Source organism: Coregonus lavaretus (assembly GCF_964263955.1).
Source record: "Coregonus lavaretus genome assembly, chromosome: 31".
NCBI lineage: Eukaryota > Metazoa > Chordata > Actinopteri > Salmoniformes > Salmonidae > Coregonus > Coregonus lavaretus.
In genome coordinates, this window is record NC_140018.1 from 16370362 (window position 1) to 16392018 (window position 21657).

At 41.3% G+C, this 21657-nt stretch overlaps 1 protein-coding gene across 2 annotated transcripts; it reads left to right on the forward strand.

The window, feature by feature from the left end:
* The first annotated feature begins 2946 nt into the window (after positions 1-2946).
* On the forward strand, positions 2947-20517 carry fbxo25 (F-box protein 25). Of its 2 annotated transcripts, none has more exons than XM_084148995.1 (10): positions 2947-3034; positions 3433-3561; positions 8948-9051; positions 9244-9293; positions 9487-9579; positions 9925-10018; positions 10739-10923; positions 11441-11623; positions 11905-12048; positions 19696-20517. In XM_084148995.1, exons 2-10 carry the CDS (start codon positions 3434-3436, stop codon positions 19783-19785), a joined length of 1071 nt encoding a protein of 356 aa, XP_084005121.1. In that variant the 5' UTR covers positions 2947-3034; position 3433; the 3' UTR covers positions 19786-20517. The 2 variants fall into 2 exon arrangements, with proteins under 2 accessions (XP_084005121.1, XP_084005120.1); XM_084148994.1 differs by having other exon boundaries at positions 2948-3034; positions 3328-3561.
* Positions 20518-21657: the final 1140 nt, after the last annotated feature.

Consider the following 21657-nt stretch of genomic DNA (forward strand, 5'->3'; position numbering starts at 1 on the left):
GCCCAAGCAAGTCTCTTCTTCTTATTGGTGTCCTTTAGTAGTGGTTTCTTTGCAGCAATCGACCATGAAGGCCTGAGTCACACAGTCTCCTCTGAACAGTTGATGTTGAGATGTGTCTGTTACTTGAACTCTGTGAAGCATTTATTTGGGCTGCAATTTCTGAGGCTGGTAACTAATGAACTTATCCTCTGCAGCAGAGGTAACTCTGGGTCTTCCATTCCTGTGGCGGTCCTCATGAGAGCCAGTTTCATCATAGCGCTTGATGGTTTTTGCGACCGCACTTTCAAAGTTCTTGAAATCTTCTGTATTGACTGACCTTCATGTCTTAAATTAATGGACTGTTGTTTATCTTTGCTTATTTGAGCAGTTCTTGCCATAATATGGACTTGGTGTTTTACTAAATAGGGCTATATTCTGTATACCCCCCTACCTTGTCACAACACAACTGATTGGCTGAAACGCATTAAGAAGGAAATAAATTCCACAAATTAACTTAAGGCACACCTGTTAATTGAAATGCATTCCAGGTGACTACCTCATGAAGCTGGTTGAGAGAATGCCAAGAGTGTGCAAAGATGTCAAGGCAAAGGGTGGCTAGTTGAATAATTTTGATTTGTTTACCACTTTTTTGGTTACTACATGATTCCATATGTGTTATTTCATAGTTTTGATGTCTTCACTATTATTCTACAATGTAGAAAATATAAAAAATAAAGAAAATGAGTAGGTGTTCTAAAACCTTTGACCGGTAGTGTATAGTTTTGAGATAATTAGTATTTTTCAATTCCCAGATCTCAGAATTGTTTTGTGATGTGTTCCTCTTTCATGACCCAATAAATAAGTACAGTTCATTCAGAAAGTTCAGACCCCTTGACTTTTTCCACATTTTGTTACGTTACAGCCGTACTCTGAAACTGATTAATTTGTATTTTTCCCATCATCCATATACACACACAATACCCCATAATGACAGAGCAAAAACAGGGTTTTTTTCTGTATTAAAGACAAAACCCAGAAATATGACATTTATATAAGTATTCAAACCCTTTACTCAGTACTTTGTTGAAGCACCTTTGGCAGCGATTACAGCAACAAGTGTTCTTGGGTATGACGCTACAAGCTTGGCACACCTCTATTTGGGGAGTCTTCTCTGCACATCGTCTCAAGCTCTGTCAGGTTGGATGGGGTGCGTCGCTGCACAGCTATTTTCAGGTCTCTCCAGAGATGTTCGATCGGGTTCAAGTCCAGGCTCTGGCTGGGCCACTCAAGGACATTCAGAGACTTGTCCCGAAGCCACCCCTGCGTTGTCTTGGCTGTGTGCTTAGGGCTGTTGTCCTGTTGGAAGGTGAACCTTCTCCCCAGTCTGAGGTCCTGAGCGCTCTGGAGCAGGTTTTCATCAAGGATCTCTCTGTACTTTGCTCTGTTAATCTTTCCCTCGATCCTGACTAGTCGCCCAGTGCCTGCCGCTGAAAAACATCCCCATAGCATGATGCTGCCACCACCATGCTTCACCGTAGGGATGGTGCCAGGTTTCCTCCAGACGTGACACTTGGCATTCAGGCCAAAGAGTTCAATCTTGCTTTCATCAGACCAGAGAATCTTGTTTCTGAGAGTTTCTGGTCTGAGAGTCCTTAAAGTGCCTTTTGGCAAACTCCAAGCGGGCTGTCGTGTGCCTTTTACTGAGGAGAGGCTTCTGTCTGGCCCCTCTACCACAAAGTCCTGATTGGTGGAGTGCTGCAGAGATGGTTGTCCTTCTGGAAGGTTCTCCCATCTCCACAGAGGAACTCTGAACTCTGGCGCTCTGTCAGAGTGACCATCGGGTTCTTGGTCACCTCCCTAACCATGGCCCTTCTCCCTCGATTGCTCAGTTTGGCCGGGCAGCCAGCTCTAGGAAGAGTTTTGGTGGTTCCAAACTTCTTCCATTTAAGAATGATGGAGGCCACTGTGTTCTTGGGGACCTTCAATGCTGCAGAAATTTTTTGCTCTGACATGCACTGTCAACAGTCAACTGTGGGACCTTATATAGACAGGTGTTTGCCTTTCCAAATCATGTCCAATCAATTGAATTTACCACAGGTGGACTCCAATCAAGTTGTAGAAACATCTCAAGGATGATCAATGGAAACAGGATGCACCTGAGCTCAATTTCGAGTCTCATAGCAAAGGGTCTGAATACTTATGTAAATAAGGTATTTCCGTTTTTTATTTTTACTAAATCAGCAAACATTTCTAAAAACCTGTTTGTCATCATGGGCTGTAGATTGATGAGGAAAAAAGTTATTTAATCAATTTTAGAATAAGGATGTAACGTAACAAAATGTGGAAAAAGGGAAGGGATCTGAATACTTTCCGAATGCATTGTATATCACCTTACATACAATTATTTTTGATTGACAATCCAGCATTGTGTGATTGGATTGCTGATCGAACCTTATGGCACCAAGTTAAAAGGTTTTTCCGCAGATAGAACTTTCTGATTTTAAATGGTTTTATTGTCAATTTACTTTTTAAAATCTGACACATATCACATGTAAAGGACCACCTAAAGAGCAACTATGTGAGTAACTAATTTTTTAAAACCAAAATGTCAGACAGAACCTTATAGGTCACGATTTGTAACTGGGATATCATGTCAGGGTTAAATCTCTAGAATGGTTTTTAAATAGCCTATAGCGGTATCAAAACATGAAATGTCTTAGAGCGAAGTCAACTCATACCGTTCTGCTTAGCAAGCGCGGTCTTATATCCCTTCCCCCATATCCAAACCAATACACTCCCGCAACATGTGCGAGGTTTCTATCACGTGCAGAAAAATGTCTTAGCAAAACACAGCGAATAAAAAAGCTAATGATTGACAACAGTGACAGCCAATCAGCGATGGAATTTCGGGTAGCAACAAGATAAATTAAGTGAAGATGTCCAATCACAGAAAGACAGGAGGCGTGCCACATTCCACTGTATGATATGTTTACTTCCGTCAATATTTCCAGAGGAAAGCTGCGTTTCTCAATACAACAACGGAATCGCTCTCTCAGTAAGTTTGGTTTGATTGGAAATATATATTTAAGTAAGAAACACAATAGTCCTCTGTCTCTATAGTCTGTTCATCGTTTTCCTGATACTGTAATCAGTTTGCGAGCTAGCTGTCATTTGCTCTGCCTTTTCTAACTCAGCTCAACCAGAAAAATGTGCTTGACAGATATCCGGGCAGTAGTAGTCAATATTTAACAATTACTTTATCTTTATTGTACATTCGACAGTGTTGACAACTGATGTTTAATTTTGTACTTGAAATCGCTAGCTACAATATGTCATCTCTCCTCACAGTGATTTAACGTTAATCGTGGCAATACAACAGTACACACACAGGTAACTAGCAGCTAGCTAGCTACACAAACAGCAACTGTCTTCTTGCACACTCCTCGGGTGAAGGATGCCTTTCTTGGGCCAGGACTGGAGGTCGCCAGGATGGAGCTGGATCAAGACCGAGGATGGCTGGAAGAGGATCGAGTTCTATGGAAATGAATTGGGAGACAACAACAACGGAATAGACTTGGAAGAGTAAGTGCCGTTTACGTACGTGCCCTCATCGCTCTTAATAATTAACCTATTAACCTACATTCACTGTAGTACTACCAAATGGTTATATATATATATATATATATATATATATATATATATATATATATATATTATATATACTCTGCCTGTTTCTCATGAGTTGCTGTATTCATGAGTTTATTTGTAGAACACCTTCCTTCAGTGTGCGCCCCTTTTTAAAAAAAAAACACTGACGTATAATAAGGTTCGTACAATCAAACACATATCTGTAATATAGCCATGTGATGTTAATCTATTTCATTTCAAGTCCTATCATTCAGATCAATGCCAATTGACATTGACTTTGTTTTGATTGTTTAGTATTATATCGAATAAAATTGGCTATAGACTGCTTTTCGGCTACATAGCAGATGCGAACTATACAAAGTATCAACTGTTGCTCACGTGCTTGAAATGATCCTCATTAAAAGCCCTGTGTCATGTAAATATCATCAGTGTAAAAATGCTAAAAATAATTGATTGTGAGCTTTTTCACGCTGTGGTCATTTTTACATGACACCCTGCACCATCTATGATAATGTCTTGTATTAGCTTTTATGTACAGTCAGACAGCACCTGGTAGCCTTTCTGAATGAACCATCTAACATTGTCATTCACCACACTCTATTTCACCATTGGATATTGGTTTCCATTGAAAAACAGGGTTGTGAGCAGAGATATAGTCTGCCATTTATTACTGATCTAATGGCTTTCCTGACTGACTACAGCCTGTAACGTGTGTGTGTGGTTAGTTATTATAGACGTAGAGACTGTGCTCGCTACTCTTCTTTCCCCTCAGCTGTTGCTTTTATTTAACGGTCTACTGTTAATTTTTAATGGCTTTTAATGGCTCCGGGGACATGGGATATTATAAGATGAAACACAGCTGAATAATTATGAATGGCACTTTTTTTTTTTATAGCTTTTATTTATTTATATATTCAACCTCTGTTCTATTTGATCTCCTTGCTGAAGGGAATAAGGGATTATTTTGACTGAAGTCTTTGAAGCTTATATTTCATTATTCCGCTGTATAATGAAACTGAGATTATTTACCTTGACACATCCCTATGGGTTATATGGCTATTATACCTTATTGTATTTCTCTTATTTTTAGTTAATCAATTTAGTTCAGTTTCTCAGAACGTTTTTCAGTGAGACTGATATAGAACTCATGAAAATGTATGGTGGATATTGCACTCTGTCATGGTTCTCTGTCATAGTTGCTGTGCTGTAGTCTTTCCCAGCAGGCTTTGCTCACCTGTACTTATCCACCATGTTAAATGAACCAGCTGTTACTCTTTTACTGGTGAAACTTCACAATGTTCACATTGATGCATACCTTTTATGCTCAGGATAAACCGAGAAAGGGAATTGGTGGTAGTAGGTTTTTCTTGCAGTCTATCTGTATGGAATCACTTGATATAACAAATGGATCCAGTTAGCGTTGAGATCAGTTGGACAGAGAGTAACTGTGTCAGTGACACTAGGAGGAAGTGTTCATGTTGTCAGCCCATGAAACAGGAAACATCAGTAGGAAGTGCTTTTTTAGATGATTAAAGAGGCACAGTAAACTCGTGAAATACTGTCACTCTGTCAAGAGATTAGGGTAAATCACAGTAGGACGGATCCAGTCGGCCATAACCTATTCTTAATTCCATACTAGGAGAGACCTCAGGACATTCAGGAAGTGATTTACACTCCATAATTGGCGCCTGTCATCACCAGGGCATCATGGCAACAGACGGAGGCGATTTAATGGTAGGGTTGTTGAAGCAAGGCTCAGAGTAAAGTGAGTCACTCACCAAATAAAACCGACCCAACTGGTGAGGATGTACCATAGGATGAAGGTGAGCAGGAGGGTAGGAAAGATCTCAAGATGTGTGTGTGTTGTCATCAGTGTGGGTGAAGGTCAGAGTCACATTTAGGTTGGGTGTTTTAAACGTGTCAGGTTCCTGTTTCTCCCACAGCCTGTCAGACAGTAAGTGTGAATATTGAGAATAGTTGTTTGTGACTGACTGATTGTCTGAGGGAACTGACTCAATACCTGCCAGCCAGAGGAGGATACCCTCCTCCACCCAGGCACACACATCAAAACAAACAAAGTTTCCTTCTCCAGCTATGCAACCTGTGGAGAATTGTATTGTGAAATAGACATGACTGACAGATTCATAAATCAGTAGGGGAGAGTGGGGTATTTGGAGCCATTTGTTTTACATTCATCACTACATCAAGGGAAATATAGTATTCTTTCTAACAAAGATATCTACATATATTTCAGGATGTTGTGGATCCCTGGAAATAATCAGAATTAATGTGAACATAACAGTTTTGAAAACATAGCTTGTCCAAAACAAGTTGTCTCTTGGCACAACTTACCCTGGTATGGGGTAGCCTAAATTGAGTATAGGGACCGGGTAAGTTGAGGTAAAGATGTTCCACATCTACAAATTTCTGTACTGAATCAAATATTACCACCACCTTCTCTTGAGTTTATATGCATGACAAGTTGCAAAAAATACTATGCATATTACTGACAAAATTTTACCCCTGGCCAAATGGCACACTTGGCACAATTTACCCCAAAGCAACCATTTTGACTATATTAGCCCACAGCTACAAGGTAAACTTTCATGCTAGGTTTAAGACATCTTATTGTAGTTATAAAGACCCCAACTGATGTATAAAATGTCTTAAAACTATCTACTTTGGTTTAGATGGAAGCATCATGAAACCTATAACACAAATTCATTTGACTTTGTGAAATCCAGTTTTTCTTTTTTTTACCTAACTTGCTAATGTGGTTTCTTCCTTCAGACTCCATGAAATTATGACCTCTTCCTAAACATTTGGTCAGAATGTATTGATTTGACATGATTCATTTTGTGTATGGAGTTCTAGAAACAAGGGGAGGTACAACTTACCCCACTCTTCCCTACATTGATTGACTGACTAATTGGTTAGTTGATTTCTTAATTAAATTGGTAGTATATTGATTAGGCTAATTGACCTGAAAGGTCACAGGGGATTGACTTGGCTAGTCCTCTCCTTGGTCCATTGTAAACAGGTGCACTGATGAAGGAACACAGCACTTGTCCTCCCTCTCTTTTCCACGTAGGAGAAAAATGGCCACCTCCCAATGTTTTTATGCCCTCCTTTTTCCCATCTCCTAATCTCCCATCTGTTCTGACATGTGGTTCAATTTAACATTCACTAGCAAACCTATTTATGTTGATTTAAAGTTGCCAGGAATTTTCCTACCTTCCTTCTCTCTGTCAGGTTTTGTAGCGGATTCATATTTATGTAATGCTACAATTGGGTGCATGGGGTTGACCCTGCATTGTATTGCCATATAAAGAGATGAAGGATGTACTATGTAGGGAGTTCTTGTGTTCATCAAATCAGCATGGCGTTGTATGTAGCCAACATCTTTGTCACAACTCATTATGTTATAGCAGTGGCTCCCAACAAGTTATTTTTGTCTTTCTCTTGTCTGTTAAAATAATGTTTTGGGCAGTCTTTGACTTCTCTCAGCAGGAGGGCTGGCTTGTTATCTGCAGGAAACATGTTCTGTTATGACCTGTGGACTGTGGTGGTAGTGAATGATGAGGCTTTTAGGCAGGGGTTTTACCATTCAGAGCCCCATGTGGTGCTCCAGTCTAGACAAACAAAACAGATTAGGAAAAATAATAATCTTATATTTTGACATGGCAGAGTATTACATCTGATTGTTATGATTTGCTACACTTTTTTTTTTTTATGTGGTGATGCAGTAGCTATTTATCTCTGATGGTTATAATCGTATAGGCTATTAGTCGCTGTGTAGTGAGTACCTTTTTATGGTGTCATCAAATCTAAAGTTGGCCCTCCAGTACCTCACAATACAACATTTGGCAATAAACATCCTACAAATACCTCACAGAAAAACAAACTATGACATTGCACCACACAATAACCAATGACATAATTTCCTCTCAGTGGCTATCCTCCAAAAAACATCCAGACTCACAAAGGCCAATGACATACAGCATCTACCCCCACAGTAGCCATTGACTGCTAAAAAAACACTCCCACAGACCGACATCATTATGACTGCTATTGTACTGATCCAAGTCCAACACAGTAGTTCAACACTCTCTCTCAGCCATTTAGCTGATACCATGTAAAAGGTGAACATTGACTGTCAAAGACCCACATTGACTGTACAGGGTGTATTTTGAGTAGTTTGAGAGCCAAAGTTGCTCTGTTCCTCCTGTCTGTCTCTGAGGGTTTTAGTTTTTCCTTCTTCTCTGTCCAGACATGCTGCAGTGAGAATCCTCTGTAAAATGTTAGGTTATTGCATTCCTCACCTCTAATTCCCTGTTACTGATTGGTGTGTGTGCACGAATGTCCACGTTCGTGCGTGCATGAATTAAGCAGTGGGATCAGTACATAAAACGGCCTGAATTAGCCTACAGCCTAGATAAGCTGCATGTGTTACACGCAAAAAACTTTGGTCCACACCAATGCATTGCTTAATCTCCAGCCCCCTCCCTGCCTGTGGTCAGTCTGTGTGGATCTGAGACAGGCTGGAGGGAGAGTTGCTCTGCTGCTGAGATAGTCACGTGATAAGGCTGAGCACATGGATTACTAATGCATGGAGAACATCAGTGGACCACTCACTTTGATCTAGCAGCCAGTCCTCATTAAACCAGCTGATTGTCTGTGTAGAGAGAGAACACGACACCCATAGAGATCAGAGCAGGGTAATGGTCAATGATGTTCCAGATGCACTGTGTTCAGATAACAGGAGCAATAACATAAAACAGATGTAGGAGCAACAACATGGACTAGGGGTTAAAGGGGTAGTTCACCCAAATTACTATAAACTAATTTAATGGATAACCTGTATCGAGTATTTAATCTGAACAGGACTGTAGGAAGTTGATAGTTGCTGTATAATCTGGGTTCTGAGATTAGCTGCCTGTGATAGGAAGTTGATTTGCTGCAAGATATTTTATGCTTGCCTCAATGCCTCAATGATACAGTGTGGTTCCCTAGATAAAGAGATTAGCTGATTTCGTCCAGCATTAGAGCTGATGTTATGGTCAGAAAATAGTCTCTGGCCTCTAACCTTCTCCATGAGTCTTTCTGAGAAACAAGAGGTCAGCCAGGTCAGATCAGGGCTCTGCCAGTCTTAATCACCTCAGTGGTAGTCAGGCAGTCATCTGGGCATGGCCAGGCTCTGGCCATCTGCAGCGTGGACAGTGACTTAGTTACATGAATACACTGATGTCCACCATGCCAATGCTCATAAACAATGCTATTGACTCACTCCTTTCATGTCTACCTTGTCTTTCTGAAACAGGCTCTGCGATGAAAACAAAGAGAATCTGTTTACTGGAAATGTGTGCGAGGTAGCTGCCAAAAAGAGGAAAAAAGACTTCTACAACAACAACACCAAATCACAGTGTGAGTAGCACTGACCGCAGCCATCTTATTCCCATTAAAGGTCTTTGGGGGGAAATGGCCAACCACTAGAGCTATTAGGAATGCTAGCCAGCTAGCATGAGGTTTGGCAACAGTGGTTTAACAAAACAGTTATGATAAATAGCAAAGTAAATCTCTCTCTTTGACTCTGCTTTCTTTTCTCTCTTTTCCCAGTTGTTTACCAGGAGAAGTGGATCTATGTTCAGAAGGAGAGCACGAGAGAGGTGAGGAGAGTTTAGGTCAACTGCACCATATAACTGTGCGACACAAGACCTGGAATGTGGATACACTTTATGCGATGTTTAATGGACAGTAAATAAAAATAGAGAATGTCCACTAGATTTTGTTTATTGCCCATTCCACTCTTTACCTTACACGGTATGTGTTTTGGTAATTAAGTGTGTGTTCTTACCTTAGAGACATGGATACTGCACGCTAGGGGAAGCCTTCAACCGTCTAGATTTTTCCAGTGCCACTCAGGACATCCAGAGATTTACCTATGTGGCAAAAGTAAGATGCTGGCCTAGTATCTGAATTATTAAGCATGATTTAGCTTGATCAGTGAAACTGCATGTATCAATTATACTGGTTATGTGCTGATACTAGTCCTTGATTTGTGTCCTGTCCTCATCTCACTCTTTCACCTCTCTACTCTCTCTCGCCCTCTCTCTCTCACCCTCACCCTCTCTCTCACCCTCACCCTCTCTCTCACCCTCACCCTCTCTTTCACCTCTCTTCTCTCTCTCTCTCTCTCTCTCTCTCTCTCTCTCTCTCTCTCTCTCTCTCTCTCTCTCTCTCTCTCTCTCTCTCTCTCTCTCTCTCTCTCTCTCTCTCTCTCTCTCTCCCTCTGTGCAGCTCCTCCAGCTCATAGCCAGGTCTCAGCTGCCGTCCCTCAGTGGAGCAGCTCAGAAGAACTACTTCAACGTGCTGGAGAAGATCGTACGGAAGGGTGAGGGAGACGGAGAGAGGGATATGTCCTCATCATGCTGTACCTCCCTGGTCTGTACTCAATGGCCTGTCAGAATAACACAGTGTAACCACAGCACATTGCCTAATGGCACAGCCCCTGGTTTTAGCCCTGAGCCATACTTGGTGTTGTCACTGCTCCCTGGTTGGAGAAGTGAAATGCAGCCTAGCGCTTTTTCTGAGAACAACACTTCTCTCTGTCCTGATTTCAATGCCCTCAAACTGACAGTCTAATACTGGGTTTCTTGGTACCGTTTGGTCTCATCAGCGTGGCAGTAGAACCGGTCTCACTGCTGCTGTGTCAGAGTGTTTGCCCAGCCACTAAACCACACAGCTGTAGTGCCCCGTCATTACTGAGCTGCTGTTGCCGGGCGGATCAAAGGAGCCATCAGATCTAAGCTTTAGGTCACACAACCACTCGCCTCAGGAAGGAAAACATGAATTAGCTGCAGTATATAAAGACCTATTTTGCTTTGGCTTCATGCATGCCTTGAGAGTACAGTACGCTCTTCAAATGGTGGTTTTGCTTTGGGAGTAATGGCAAAATGCTTCGACTTTTGATAAATATTTTCCTGTAGTTTTATTTTATTTTGCATTTTTGACTACATTTCTTCCATTACAAAAAGCATAACATTTTTAATAGATGTTTGGCATTGTTGTTTTTTACACTGTTTTAACCCCTTTGTTCTTTCTTTGTGTCCAGTTCTGGAGGACCACCATAACCCTCGCCTTATCAAGGAGCTGCTGCAGGACCTGAGCTCCACCCTGTGCATCCTGACCCGGGGCATGGGCAAGTCTGTCCTGGTGGGCAACATCAACATCTGGGTCTGCAGGCTGGAGACCATCCTCAACTGGCAGCAGCAGCTCAACAACCTGCAGATACCCAAGGTAGAGTATGGGGGGGGGGGGGGGGGGGGGGGTCTTTTTAAATGGATGATTATGAACCTAAAAGCCCTCACACCTAATAGTTCAGCCATGGCTCTATAAGGGGAGGCTACTGCTGACCTGGGTACAGTTGGCACGGTGACAGACAGCGTTCAGTCATCGGGTCCTCTCAGTGTTGTATTGTGTAGTGGAATGCTGCAGCCACAGCCAGCCAGGCATAACCTTAACTAGGTGTCAGTCTGGTTCTGCTCTAGCCAACTCTTATGCTGATGTTTGGCTAAATCCGAATCAGACTGGCTCGGCTTCAGAGATGGACTGGTTCATTGTGTCTCATTATCAAGGTGGTTAGTGTGTTTGCTTGGTAAAAAGTTGTAACTTGTATCCTTTTGTGTACTTAGACGTGTGCCATCTGTTTAGTTTCAGTAGTCAAGAGACCTCTTGCATGGAGGGAAATTGACCTGATAGTTCTGTTACAGTCTTGCCATAGTTTCAACATATGTCTATTTCTCTCTCCCCCCAGCAACTGTCCAATGGGATGACGCTGCGTGACCTGCCACTAGACATGCAGAACAACATCCTGTACAAGTTCGCCGACGCCTGTGACATCATCAACTTGGGACAGGCTACGCCCACGCTGCACATGCTCAGTGAGGACCGGCACCTGTGGAAGAAGCTGTGCCAGTTTCACTTTGCAGAGAAACAGGTAGAAGTCACTGGGATCTAAACATGGCATTCAATGTAATCAGTGTCACAAACTGCTTGAATACAGGGTCATGTTCAGTGAGTAGTGCACAGTGACCACCAGAGAGCAGTGTTGCCACATTTAATGTAAGGGAGGCATTCTACATAAGTTCTTTGGAGTTGAACATGAAATGGTGCTCATTTATAAAATAACACAGGAATTACCCTTCAGTTACCTTAACATCTCTTTCTTTCCTTACCACATGGTGTTAACCGTGTTTTCTCTTCATGTTGTGTGTGTAGTTCTGCAGGCATCTGATCCTGTCAGAGAGGGGCCATGTGGACTGGAAGCTCATGTACTTCACCTTACAGAAATACTACCCCAAGAGAGAGCAGTACGGAGACACACTGCACTTCTGCAGACACTGTAGCATCCTCTTCTGGAAGGTAAGAACAAGAAGACACACTAGACAATATGGCGGCATCTTAAATGGCACCCTGTTCCCTACATAGTGCACTACTTTTGACCAGGGCCCATAGGGAATAGGGTGTTGTTTCGGACGCGTTTTATGTGTTCCATAGCTGCATGTCAAGGAGGACTCCCATAATACATAGGCCTATTTTTAGGTGGATATTAATAATAGATTTATTAAGCATTTTTTCCATGTTCGCGTATGTGCTTTGCAAGAAAGAAAAGTAAACTAAAATAAAGTTTCAAAGTGGAGACTGAGATTTTGAGTCCGTCCTAGCCAGGAGAAATCTTTGGATGTGTTTTGATGTCATGGTGACCTTTTGCTGTGGTTATGGAGTTCGGAGTCAGCTCAGGGCTGGGATTTGCCCATTTAATAGACGGTAACGGTAGCGCATTCGCGTCAATCACGAATGTATCTGCCGTGGGAGGGAAATGCCCCGACTATCTGTGTTAATACGCCTCACTTGTGATACGGTTTTGGAAACATGTTGAACTTTACTTTCATATCAGCGAGAAATAATTGTTCTAAACTGTATCGCAAGGATTATTAATGTGTCTAGATCTTTCTATAAACAATGGCGCCAATGTGTGACATTGGGATCAACATTTGAAAATGGTTTGAAACCAAAATAAAAAAGATTTTCATGCAGTTCCACGTGTACTATGAGGACTCCACCTATAAAACATAGGCCCAGGACTAACCTGTACCCCCGCACATTGACTCGGTACCGTTACCACCTGTATATAGCCTCATTATTGTTTTATTTTATTTTTTACTTTATTTTATTTAGTAAATCTTTTCTTAACTATTTCTTGAACAGCATTGTTGGTTAAGGGCTTGTAAGTAAGCATTTCACGGTAAGGTCAACACCTGTTGTATATCAACTACATTTGATTTGACTATACATCCTTTAAGCAGGGTTCATACAGACATTGGCAAGTCAAATTCAAGGACTTTCAGGGACTTTTTCAAGCACTTAATTGTACTTTTCAAGGACCTCAATGTTATGCAATTATATAATGTGTATATAACTGTACATATAGGGCATAATATAGAACCCCCCCCCCCCCCCTCAAAAAAGCATACAAAAAGTGTTTTAAAAAAAAAGTAGGCCATCACTACTTTAAGAATAATTATTTATTTGAGATTTTGGGCCTTGCCAATGCATTGATATTCAAAATATTTTTACATTTAAAAAAATTTGAGAATAATGTGGACATTGCCTGACTAAATAGACTGGATGCGTGCATGGAGATTTGTATGTGGCCGACGCAGGCACACATAATAAAGTAATGAATAGCGGTAGCATTAATCTCACCATAGCTGTTTTTATAATGAGAAAGGGACCAAAAACCAGGTCTCTTTTACATTTTAAGCGTTTAGTAGACACTCTTATCCAGAGCAATTAGGGTTAAGTGCCTTGCTCAAGGGCACATCGGCATATTTTTCAACTAGTCTGCTCTGGGATTTAAACCACCAACCTTTAGGTTACTGGTCCAAAGCTCTTAACCGCTAGGCTACCTGCCGCCCTCTTTTTTTTTTTTGTTGTAAGAATTTCTATGGAAAGCCAAGTTGAAGCAAACATTAGATGTTGTCTTCATAATAGTAAGAAAATGTAGACACTCACTACTGTAAGTCGCTCTGGAGAAAAGCGTCTGCTAAATGACAAAAATGTAAGTAATAACCACATGTTGTTTTACTGCAACAGAGTAGCACAACACCCTTCAATTGAAGCGGTGGGAAAAAAATTCTAGTGGCCATATCTCTCACAAAAACGGATCAAAAATGAAATCATGGGTAGTTTTAAGGGAGCAGGAGATCTTATAAATTGGCTACAATAATTACAATAACTTTTCAAGCACCAAATTGAGGAAATGTATTTTTTTCAAGGTAGGCCAATCCCAGTACTTGAATTTCTGAGCTCCAAATTCAAGTTAAAGTAGGCTACCTACTTTAGGTCTAACATGGAAAACAAAATGTATTTGACATGTTATTTCATTACCAGATCATATTGTGAATAAGCCCACTAGGTTATGTATTTGTTGTCATTATATCCAGAATAATTTATAGGAATAGCATTGGGTATTGCGCAATAGTATATCCTACACAATTGCGCACAGTGGACTCCGTGTCCAAGCCGAGGCACAAAAACATATGAAAACATGAACTCATTGCCTTTTTTGCTTTCTCTGTTAAATCAAGCAGACCACAACAGATGATCAATTCACTAGGGATATTAGATCCAATGTGGATCCAGGCCAGTGCTTAATTTGTGCCGGATCCTGCCGGAAGAGGATCCGGCACCTCTCAGATTTGACTTTGTTTGTTCCTGTACCCATTTGCCCAGATCCGGTACCTCTCGCGGCATGATTGATTAATTATTTCACTGTTCACACTGTAGACATTCTAATAAAAGCGATCAGCATTAAATCAAGTCGCCTCCTCGTTATTTCTCTAGCCCCCCAGAAAGACCATCATGTAAAAGCGCGGTGATCCTTTTTTGTAATCATCCTATCCTGCCACACTGATTCCAGACCTGCTCTCTTATTTGTACATATAGGTTATGGGGAGGGCCAGTGGGGTAAATAACTGATCTTGACACAGGTCTTGGTAGTGGTGGTCAGCTAGTGAAGAGGTCCCTACGTAATCACATCACGTAGTCTAGTCTAGTTGTCTCCCTACTGAATTTGAATCGTGGGAAAGCCAAATAAAAAATTAATAAGAAAAGGCAATCGAGTTTGACATTTTTCAAGTACAAAAATCCAGAGAAAGATGGTGACCATATGGCAGGTGTTCTGCAGTGTCGTCAAAAAAGGTTGCAATATATTGATGTCTAGAAAATTAGGCTATAAGAAATTCGGACTTGTGTAAGCCCCGCAGCTATACTCAAGTATGTGGGCTAAAATGTTTGAATTAATTAGCACCTTGGAGAGTGCTGTCCATTTCACCACCGTAGATAGTAGGCTACTGGGGCTGCTATGTTGTGTTTGACACTCCCCCTCGCGGTCACTATGTGTTCAGGGACCTCCCAATTTACAAATGAAGCACTGATCCAGGCACAACTGTATTCACCGGCGTAACGAATGAGATGCCACAATATTCTGGACATTCCTTGCGAACACCTTTTTTACAGCACTTGGGCTGTTGCATCGAATGCACCATCATAACAGCTGTTTGTCACTTGACTGTCATTCGGAATATTCCTTCCTGGATCAGATGATGTGTGACAATATCACAGCGTAACAAATCAGCTGGACACCAAATGCGCATCCAACAAGTATTATGCATAATTATTGAAGAAGCACGTTAATGACAGTATCGATTTTAGGGTTTTAAGTATCAAGGTAAGGTGACTCTTTCAGTTTGAAGCATTTGATTTTGTAATGCATTAATTATTTTTGATTTGTGTGCCCATGAAAACTGACTGTTTTCACCCCGAAATCTACTCATCTACCCCACCCCCCCTTATATCTTAATGTAATGACTTGAAGAAAAGAAAAAAAATCCTCACTGGTACCCTAGTTTATAGAAAGACCCTTCTAAGCGTTAAACGGAGCGTCAGGATTGTAGTCCACATGGAGCCAGCTGTGGTCCATATACATTCAGCTTAGAACCCTAGGGATGTCTGTATGCCCCGTTGCGTTCTCGAGAACTAGACGGGAATGTACTGTGAGGAAAATGTACAGCCAAAACAATCTTTATCAGTAATGTGTAGTGTAGTCACAACCGCCCCCAAAAAGATTCAAGAACATAATCTCTCTGTGTATTGAGACTTTTGTTATATGCACTTTAAATAAAGTTGATTTAATTTTCTCTCGAACTGATACTATTAGCAGTGACTAATCATTTGGGTGGAGAAAACAGCCTCTTTTCCAAAACCAACAAACTCCTTAAAACTGCCCCTCTCCTTTTCGCTAGCAGCATGTAACGCTATCACATTCCTCTCACGTCAGCCCTTAGAGTAACGTTTTTATTTTTTAATAATCGAAAACCAGATGTTTTAGGGTTAGTTATAGTGAAGCAAGGCAATTCTGGTCTTCATTTTGACAGTTTGTTGCAAAAGTAATATACTGAACAAAAATATAAACACAACATGTAAAGTGTTGGTCCCATGATTCATGAGCTGAAATAAAAGATCCCAGAAACTTTCCATATGCACAAAATGCTTATTTTTCTCATTCTGTGCACAGATTTTTGAGGGAGCGTGCAATTGGCATACTGACTGCAGGAATATCCACCAGAGCTGTTGCCAGAGAATCTAATGTTAATTTCTCTACCATAAGCCGCCTCCAACGTTGTTTTAGAGAATTTGGCAGTAAGTCCAGCTGGCCTCACAACCGAAGACCACATATAACCACGCCAGCCCAGGACCTCCACATCCAGCTTCTTCACCTGCGGGATAGTCTGAGGGTGGGGGTGCTGAGGAGTATTTCTGTCTGTAATAAAGCCCATTTGTGGGGAAAAACTAATTCTGATTGGCGCGGCCTGGATCCCAAGTGGGTGGGCCTACCCATGGCCCACCCATGGCTGCGCCCCTGCCCAGTCATGTGAAATCCATAGATTAGGGCCTAATGAATTTATTTCAATTGACTGATTTCCTAATGAACTGTAAAATCTTAGAAATTGTTGCATTTATTTTTTCAGTATATTTTGGTCTTTTAGTAGTAAATCTAGCTCTTTTTGACCCTAGTGGTTCAACTCTACTATTTAAATCATGATGTAGAGGCACCTTGAGAAAGTTCCTCTACGTCATCTCAGGGGAGGGGTTTGGTATGAAATACACCCCCTTCTAGATGTGCTGGGTGGTACCATCTCAAGGCTTACTATAAAAGTAGGTGACCGCGTGCCTTATTTGGCAATGGTCTTGGTAAGTGGAGTGTGGCAATATATTTTGCTTCCTTGACTACTGATGTTACACAATTCAAAAGGCAGTAAGGCACATTGCCGCATATTACCAAATTCAACGTTTTAGAATTTGGTCATTATGCACATCTGTGATTTTACGAAGAAAGAAAAACATGAAGGCTATGAGGATTATACATTTATATTCATAGCTATGTCCATTGTAACAAAAAAAATAGATGCCAATGGTGGTCATGTCAACTTGTTGTATTTTTTTCCAGCTGCTATGACTGATTGGCACAGTCCGCTAAGACATTTGGCTCATAGTTTAATGGTTGGGAGTTCTAATCTCACATGGGACAGATATCTTTATTTAATTTCTATATCCTTTTATTTACAATATTCATCCCGTACCCAAACACTTCCAATTCTGAAAAGTGAAAGCATACCTGTGAGAGTGGTTGCCCTGGTAGTAGTTGTAGGTTTTTATACAGTACCTAAAACCAATCTGTGAGTTGATTTCAAATCAAATCAAATCAAATTTTATTGGTCACATGCGCCGAATACAACAGGTGCAGACATTACAGTGAAATGCTTACTTACAGCCCTTAACCAACAGTGCATTTATTTTAAACAAAAAAAGTAAGAATAAAACAACAACAAAAAAAGTGTTGAGAAAAAAAGAGCAGAAGTAAAATAGTGACAGTAGGGAGGCTATATATACAGGGGGGTACCGTTGCAGAGTCAATGTGCGGGGGCACCGGCTAGTTGAGGTAGTTGAGGTAATATGTACATGTGGGTAGAGTTAAAGTGACTATGCATAAATACTTAACAGAGTAGCAGCAGCGTAAAAAGGATGGGGTGGGGGGGCAGTGCAAATAGTCCGGGTAGCCATGATTAGCTGTTCAGGAGTCTTATGGCTTGGGGTTAGAAGCTGTTGAGAAGTCTTTTGGACCTAGACTTGGCACTCCGGTACCGCTTGCCGTGCGGTAGCAGAGAGAACAGTCTATGACTAGGGTGGCTGGAGTCTTTGACAATTTTGAGGGCCTTCCTCTGACACCGCCTGGTATAGAGGTCCTGGATGGCAGGAAGCTTTGCCCCAGTGATGTACTGGGCCGTACGCACTACCCTCTGTAGTGCCTTGCGGTCAGAGGCCAAGCAGTTGCCATACCAGGCGGTGATGCAACCAGTCAGGATGCTCTCGATGGTGCAGCTGTAGAATTTTTTGAGGATCTGAGGACCCGTGCCAAATCTTTTTAGTCTCCTGAGGGGGAATAGGCTTTGTCGTGCCCTCTTCACGACTGTCATGACCATTGGAAAAAGAGCTACTGCATAAATACTGTAATGCGGGTTGGATTGAATTGAGCCTCTAATCTTCATTGTCAAGGTGATTATTGCTATTTCCTTCCCAAAACAATACCACAATAAATGAGAGTCCACATTTCAAATATTGTTTTTGCGTCCCATGATTTTAATTTACACCGCAAGTGGCAATAGATGTCAGGAACTCTGCGCCTTATCACTGTGAGCTAACTGTCCAGAGGCATATTTGTTCGCGGTGCACATAATTTTCTAATCAGAGCGTGCCAGTGGACTGGTAAGTATGCTTTAGTGAGAAAGTGTTGGGATCAGGTACAACTATGTTTACCTACCAACCCAGAACTTCTCACCTGAATGCATTTATTTTTTTGAAGGGTTGGGGCAAATGCTGAAATTGGGGTTGAGAGTTACTCTTTTAAAAACCTTCTCAGTTGAACCCAGATCATTAATAATTTTAGTTTTTTCTACGCAATAAATTGACTTCCCTGGGGATCTACAGGTTTAGCATGTTGGTTGGGCTTTAGTTGGCTAATGTTAATGCTAATGACTGCTAATCCCGAACATAAGGAGGAAACTAATTTGTGAAACCAGACGAATTATTCACATGGGGCTCAAAGATCAATGAATGAACCGAGTTACCCTCATTGACAGATTTTACCAATTTTTATTTAAGAAAGCGACCACCCATTGCATTCAAAAGCATGGGTTATAGCAAGGTTATTGTTAATTATTATGAATATTTGTTTGGCCTTTGTAGCCCCACTTATGATGCTCCTGAAAAGAAGGACTGGTCACAGCAGTGCTATTAAGACTAAAATGTGTGAGCAGACTGAGCACTGTATGAGTACATCACCTTGCCAGCTCCTGTCACCACTAACTAGTGGTATGATGCTGTACCAGACTCTAAACAACCTCCTTATTGTTCTGGGCTCCTCCTGCAAGTACTGTAACTCTCCTAGATTCACAGCAATGTGCCTTCTATTTCCCCTCTCTCCTCTGGCATCGTAGACTGACTCCTCTTTCCTCTCTGTGCCAAGGCTTTGTTAGAACCAGACAGCCTCCCATCCTTCTGTTTCTAACCTTTTAACCTTTCTGCATCCCTCTCCATCCTTCTCTTGTTCCTTCCTTCCTGCCTCCCCCTGTCCTTGTCCCTGACCCCTAAAGGACCGCCACCTGGCCTTATTATTCAAGGTACTTTCCTTCCCATCATGTCTGTCTTTCTGGCTGCCATTTTGTTTTCTGTTGTCCTGGTGATAAATCATGTTTTAGACTCAGCTTGTTGTCACTCGTCTTCTGGTTTGTTATGCATTTTTGCTTTGAAAATTACTAAAGTTGTGACTACTTTAATTTTAGAAAATGTTGAATGTATTTTAGGCGCTGTTGTCCTGTCTTACATGGAACTCATATGAATGTGTGATGCTATAGTATAGTAACAATGGCTCTCCCTGCTGTCTCCTAGGACTCTGGACATCCTTGTACAGCCAACGATCCCGACAACTGCCTCATGCCTGTTTCCCCTCAGCACTTCATAGACCTCTTCAAATTCTAGACCTCCTTTTGGTACTCCAGACCAGGAGAGGGTTAACCTTTACCCCCTCCTCTCCTCACCTCTCCTCTCTGTGTGTAGTGTTTTTTTTACCCTTAAAAAACAAAGGGCTCAGAGGAAGAAGACGTGTTTTGTTATTTCATGTTTTTCTGCACATTTTTAACTCTGACTAAAAACAACAATATGAGAGAGGAAAAGAAGAGATGACATTACGTTTTTGAGTGTTGTAGATGGGATAAACGGTGTCTGATGCATCTATGGCATTAAAGAGAACTGCAGTGCTCATTATTGACACCTTGTTGGGAAATAACTGATTATTCCATATGATGGCTTGGTGGCCATTTTTAGGCTAGTTTGCCTACTGTTTTTTGTTTGTTTCCTTGGTAACAGAATGCATGTCCAGTGTAGTTGTAGGTCTCTCTGTCCTTCTGTGTATTTTTGCCGTGCTGTGCATATAAGGCGTCAACACTAAAAATAAATGTACATGTTTGTTGTAACAATTACTTTTTACAATACACCTTTGTCAGAACAACTGTCAAGTGGACAGTAAAAAACTGAAATGTAAACATGACTATTTATGGGGGGGGGAGTTTTGTACCCATCATTTCTTTAGATTTTTTAAATATTACTTTAGCCTTCCAACTGATATGGAACTTATAGTTGGCTACTCGTTGGTATTATCATGAATTTCCTGAGACAGAAGCTGACTAATTATTAAAAATAATTAAAAAGGCGTTCACGGCTGTGGTTGCTATGGGTATGGGAATCATCTGACCTTTTTCCTTTTAAGATGCACTATAATATGACAGACCTTTAACATCCAGGCAGATCACAGCAGCACAGGAGACTGAGCAGAGTACACTACCGTTCAAAAGTTTGGGGTAACTTAGAAATGTCCTTTATTTCGAAATAAAATAAAATGTGGCCATTAAGATAACATCAAATTGATCAGAAATACAGTGTAGACATTGTTAATGTTGTAAATGGCTATTGTAGCTGGAAATGGCTGATTTTTTTATGGAATATCTACATAGGCGTACAGAGGCCCATTATCAGCAACCATCAGTCCTGTGTTCCAATGGCACGTTGTGTTTGCTAATCCAAGTTTATCATTTAAAAAGGCTAATTGCTCATTAGAAAACCCTTTTGCAATTATGTTAGCACAGCTGGAAAATGTTGTGCTGATTTAAAGAAGCAGTAAAACTGGCCTTCTTGAGACTAGTTGAGTATCTGGAGCATCAGCAATTGTGTGTTCGATTACAGGCTCAAAATGGCCAGAAACAAATAACTTTCTTCTGAAACTCGTCAGTCTATTCTTGGTCTGAGAAATGAAGGCTATTCCATGCGAGAAATTGCCAAGAAACTGAAGATCTCGTACAACGCTGTGTACTACTCCCTTCACAGAACAGCGCAAACTGGCTCTAACCAGAATAGAAAGAGGAGTGGGGTGCACAACTGAGCAAGAAACAGACGCCTCACAGGTCCTCAACTGGCAGCTTCATTAAATAGTACCCACAAAACACCATTCTCAACGTCAACAGAGAAGAGGCGACTTCGGGATGCTGACATTCTAGGCAGAGTTGCAAAGAAAAAGCCCTATCCCAGACTGGCCAATAAAAATAAAAGATTAAGATGGGCAAAAGAACAGACACTGGACCTTTTCTTTGCAACTCTGCCTAGAAGGTCAGCATCCCGGAGTCGCCTCTTCACTGTTGACGTTGAGACTGGTGTTTTGCGGGGCTATTTAATGAAGCTGCCAGTTGAGGACCTGTGAGGCGCCTGTTTGTCAAACTAGACACTAATGTATTTGTCCTCTTGCTCAGTTGTGCACCAGGGCCTCCCACTCCTCTTTCTATTCTGGTTAGAGCCAGTTTG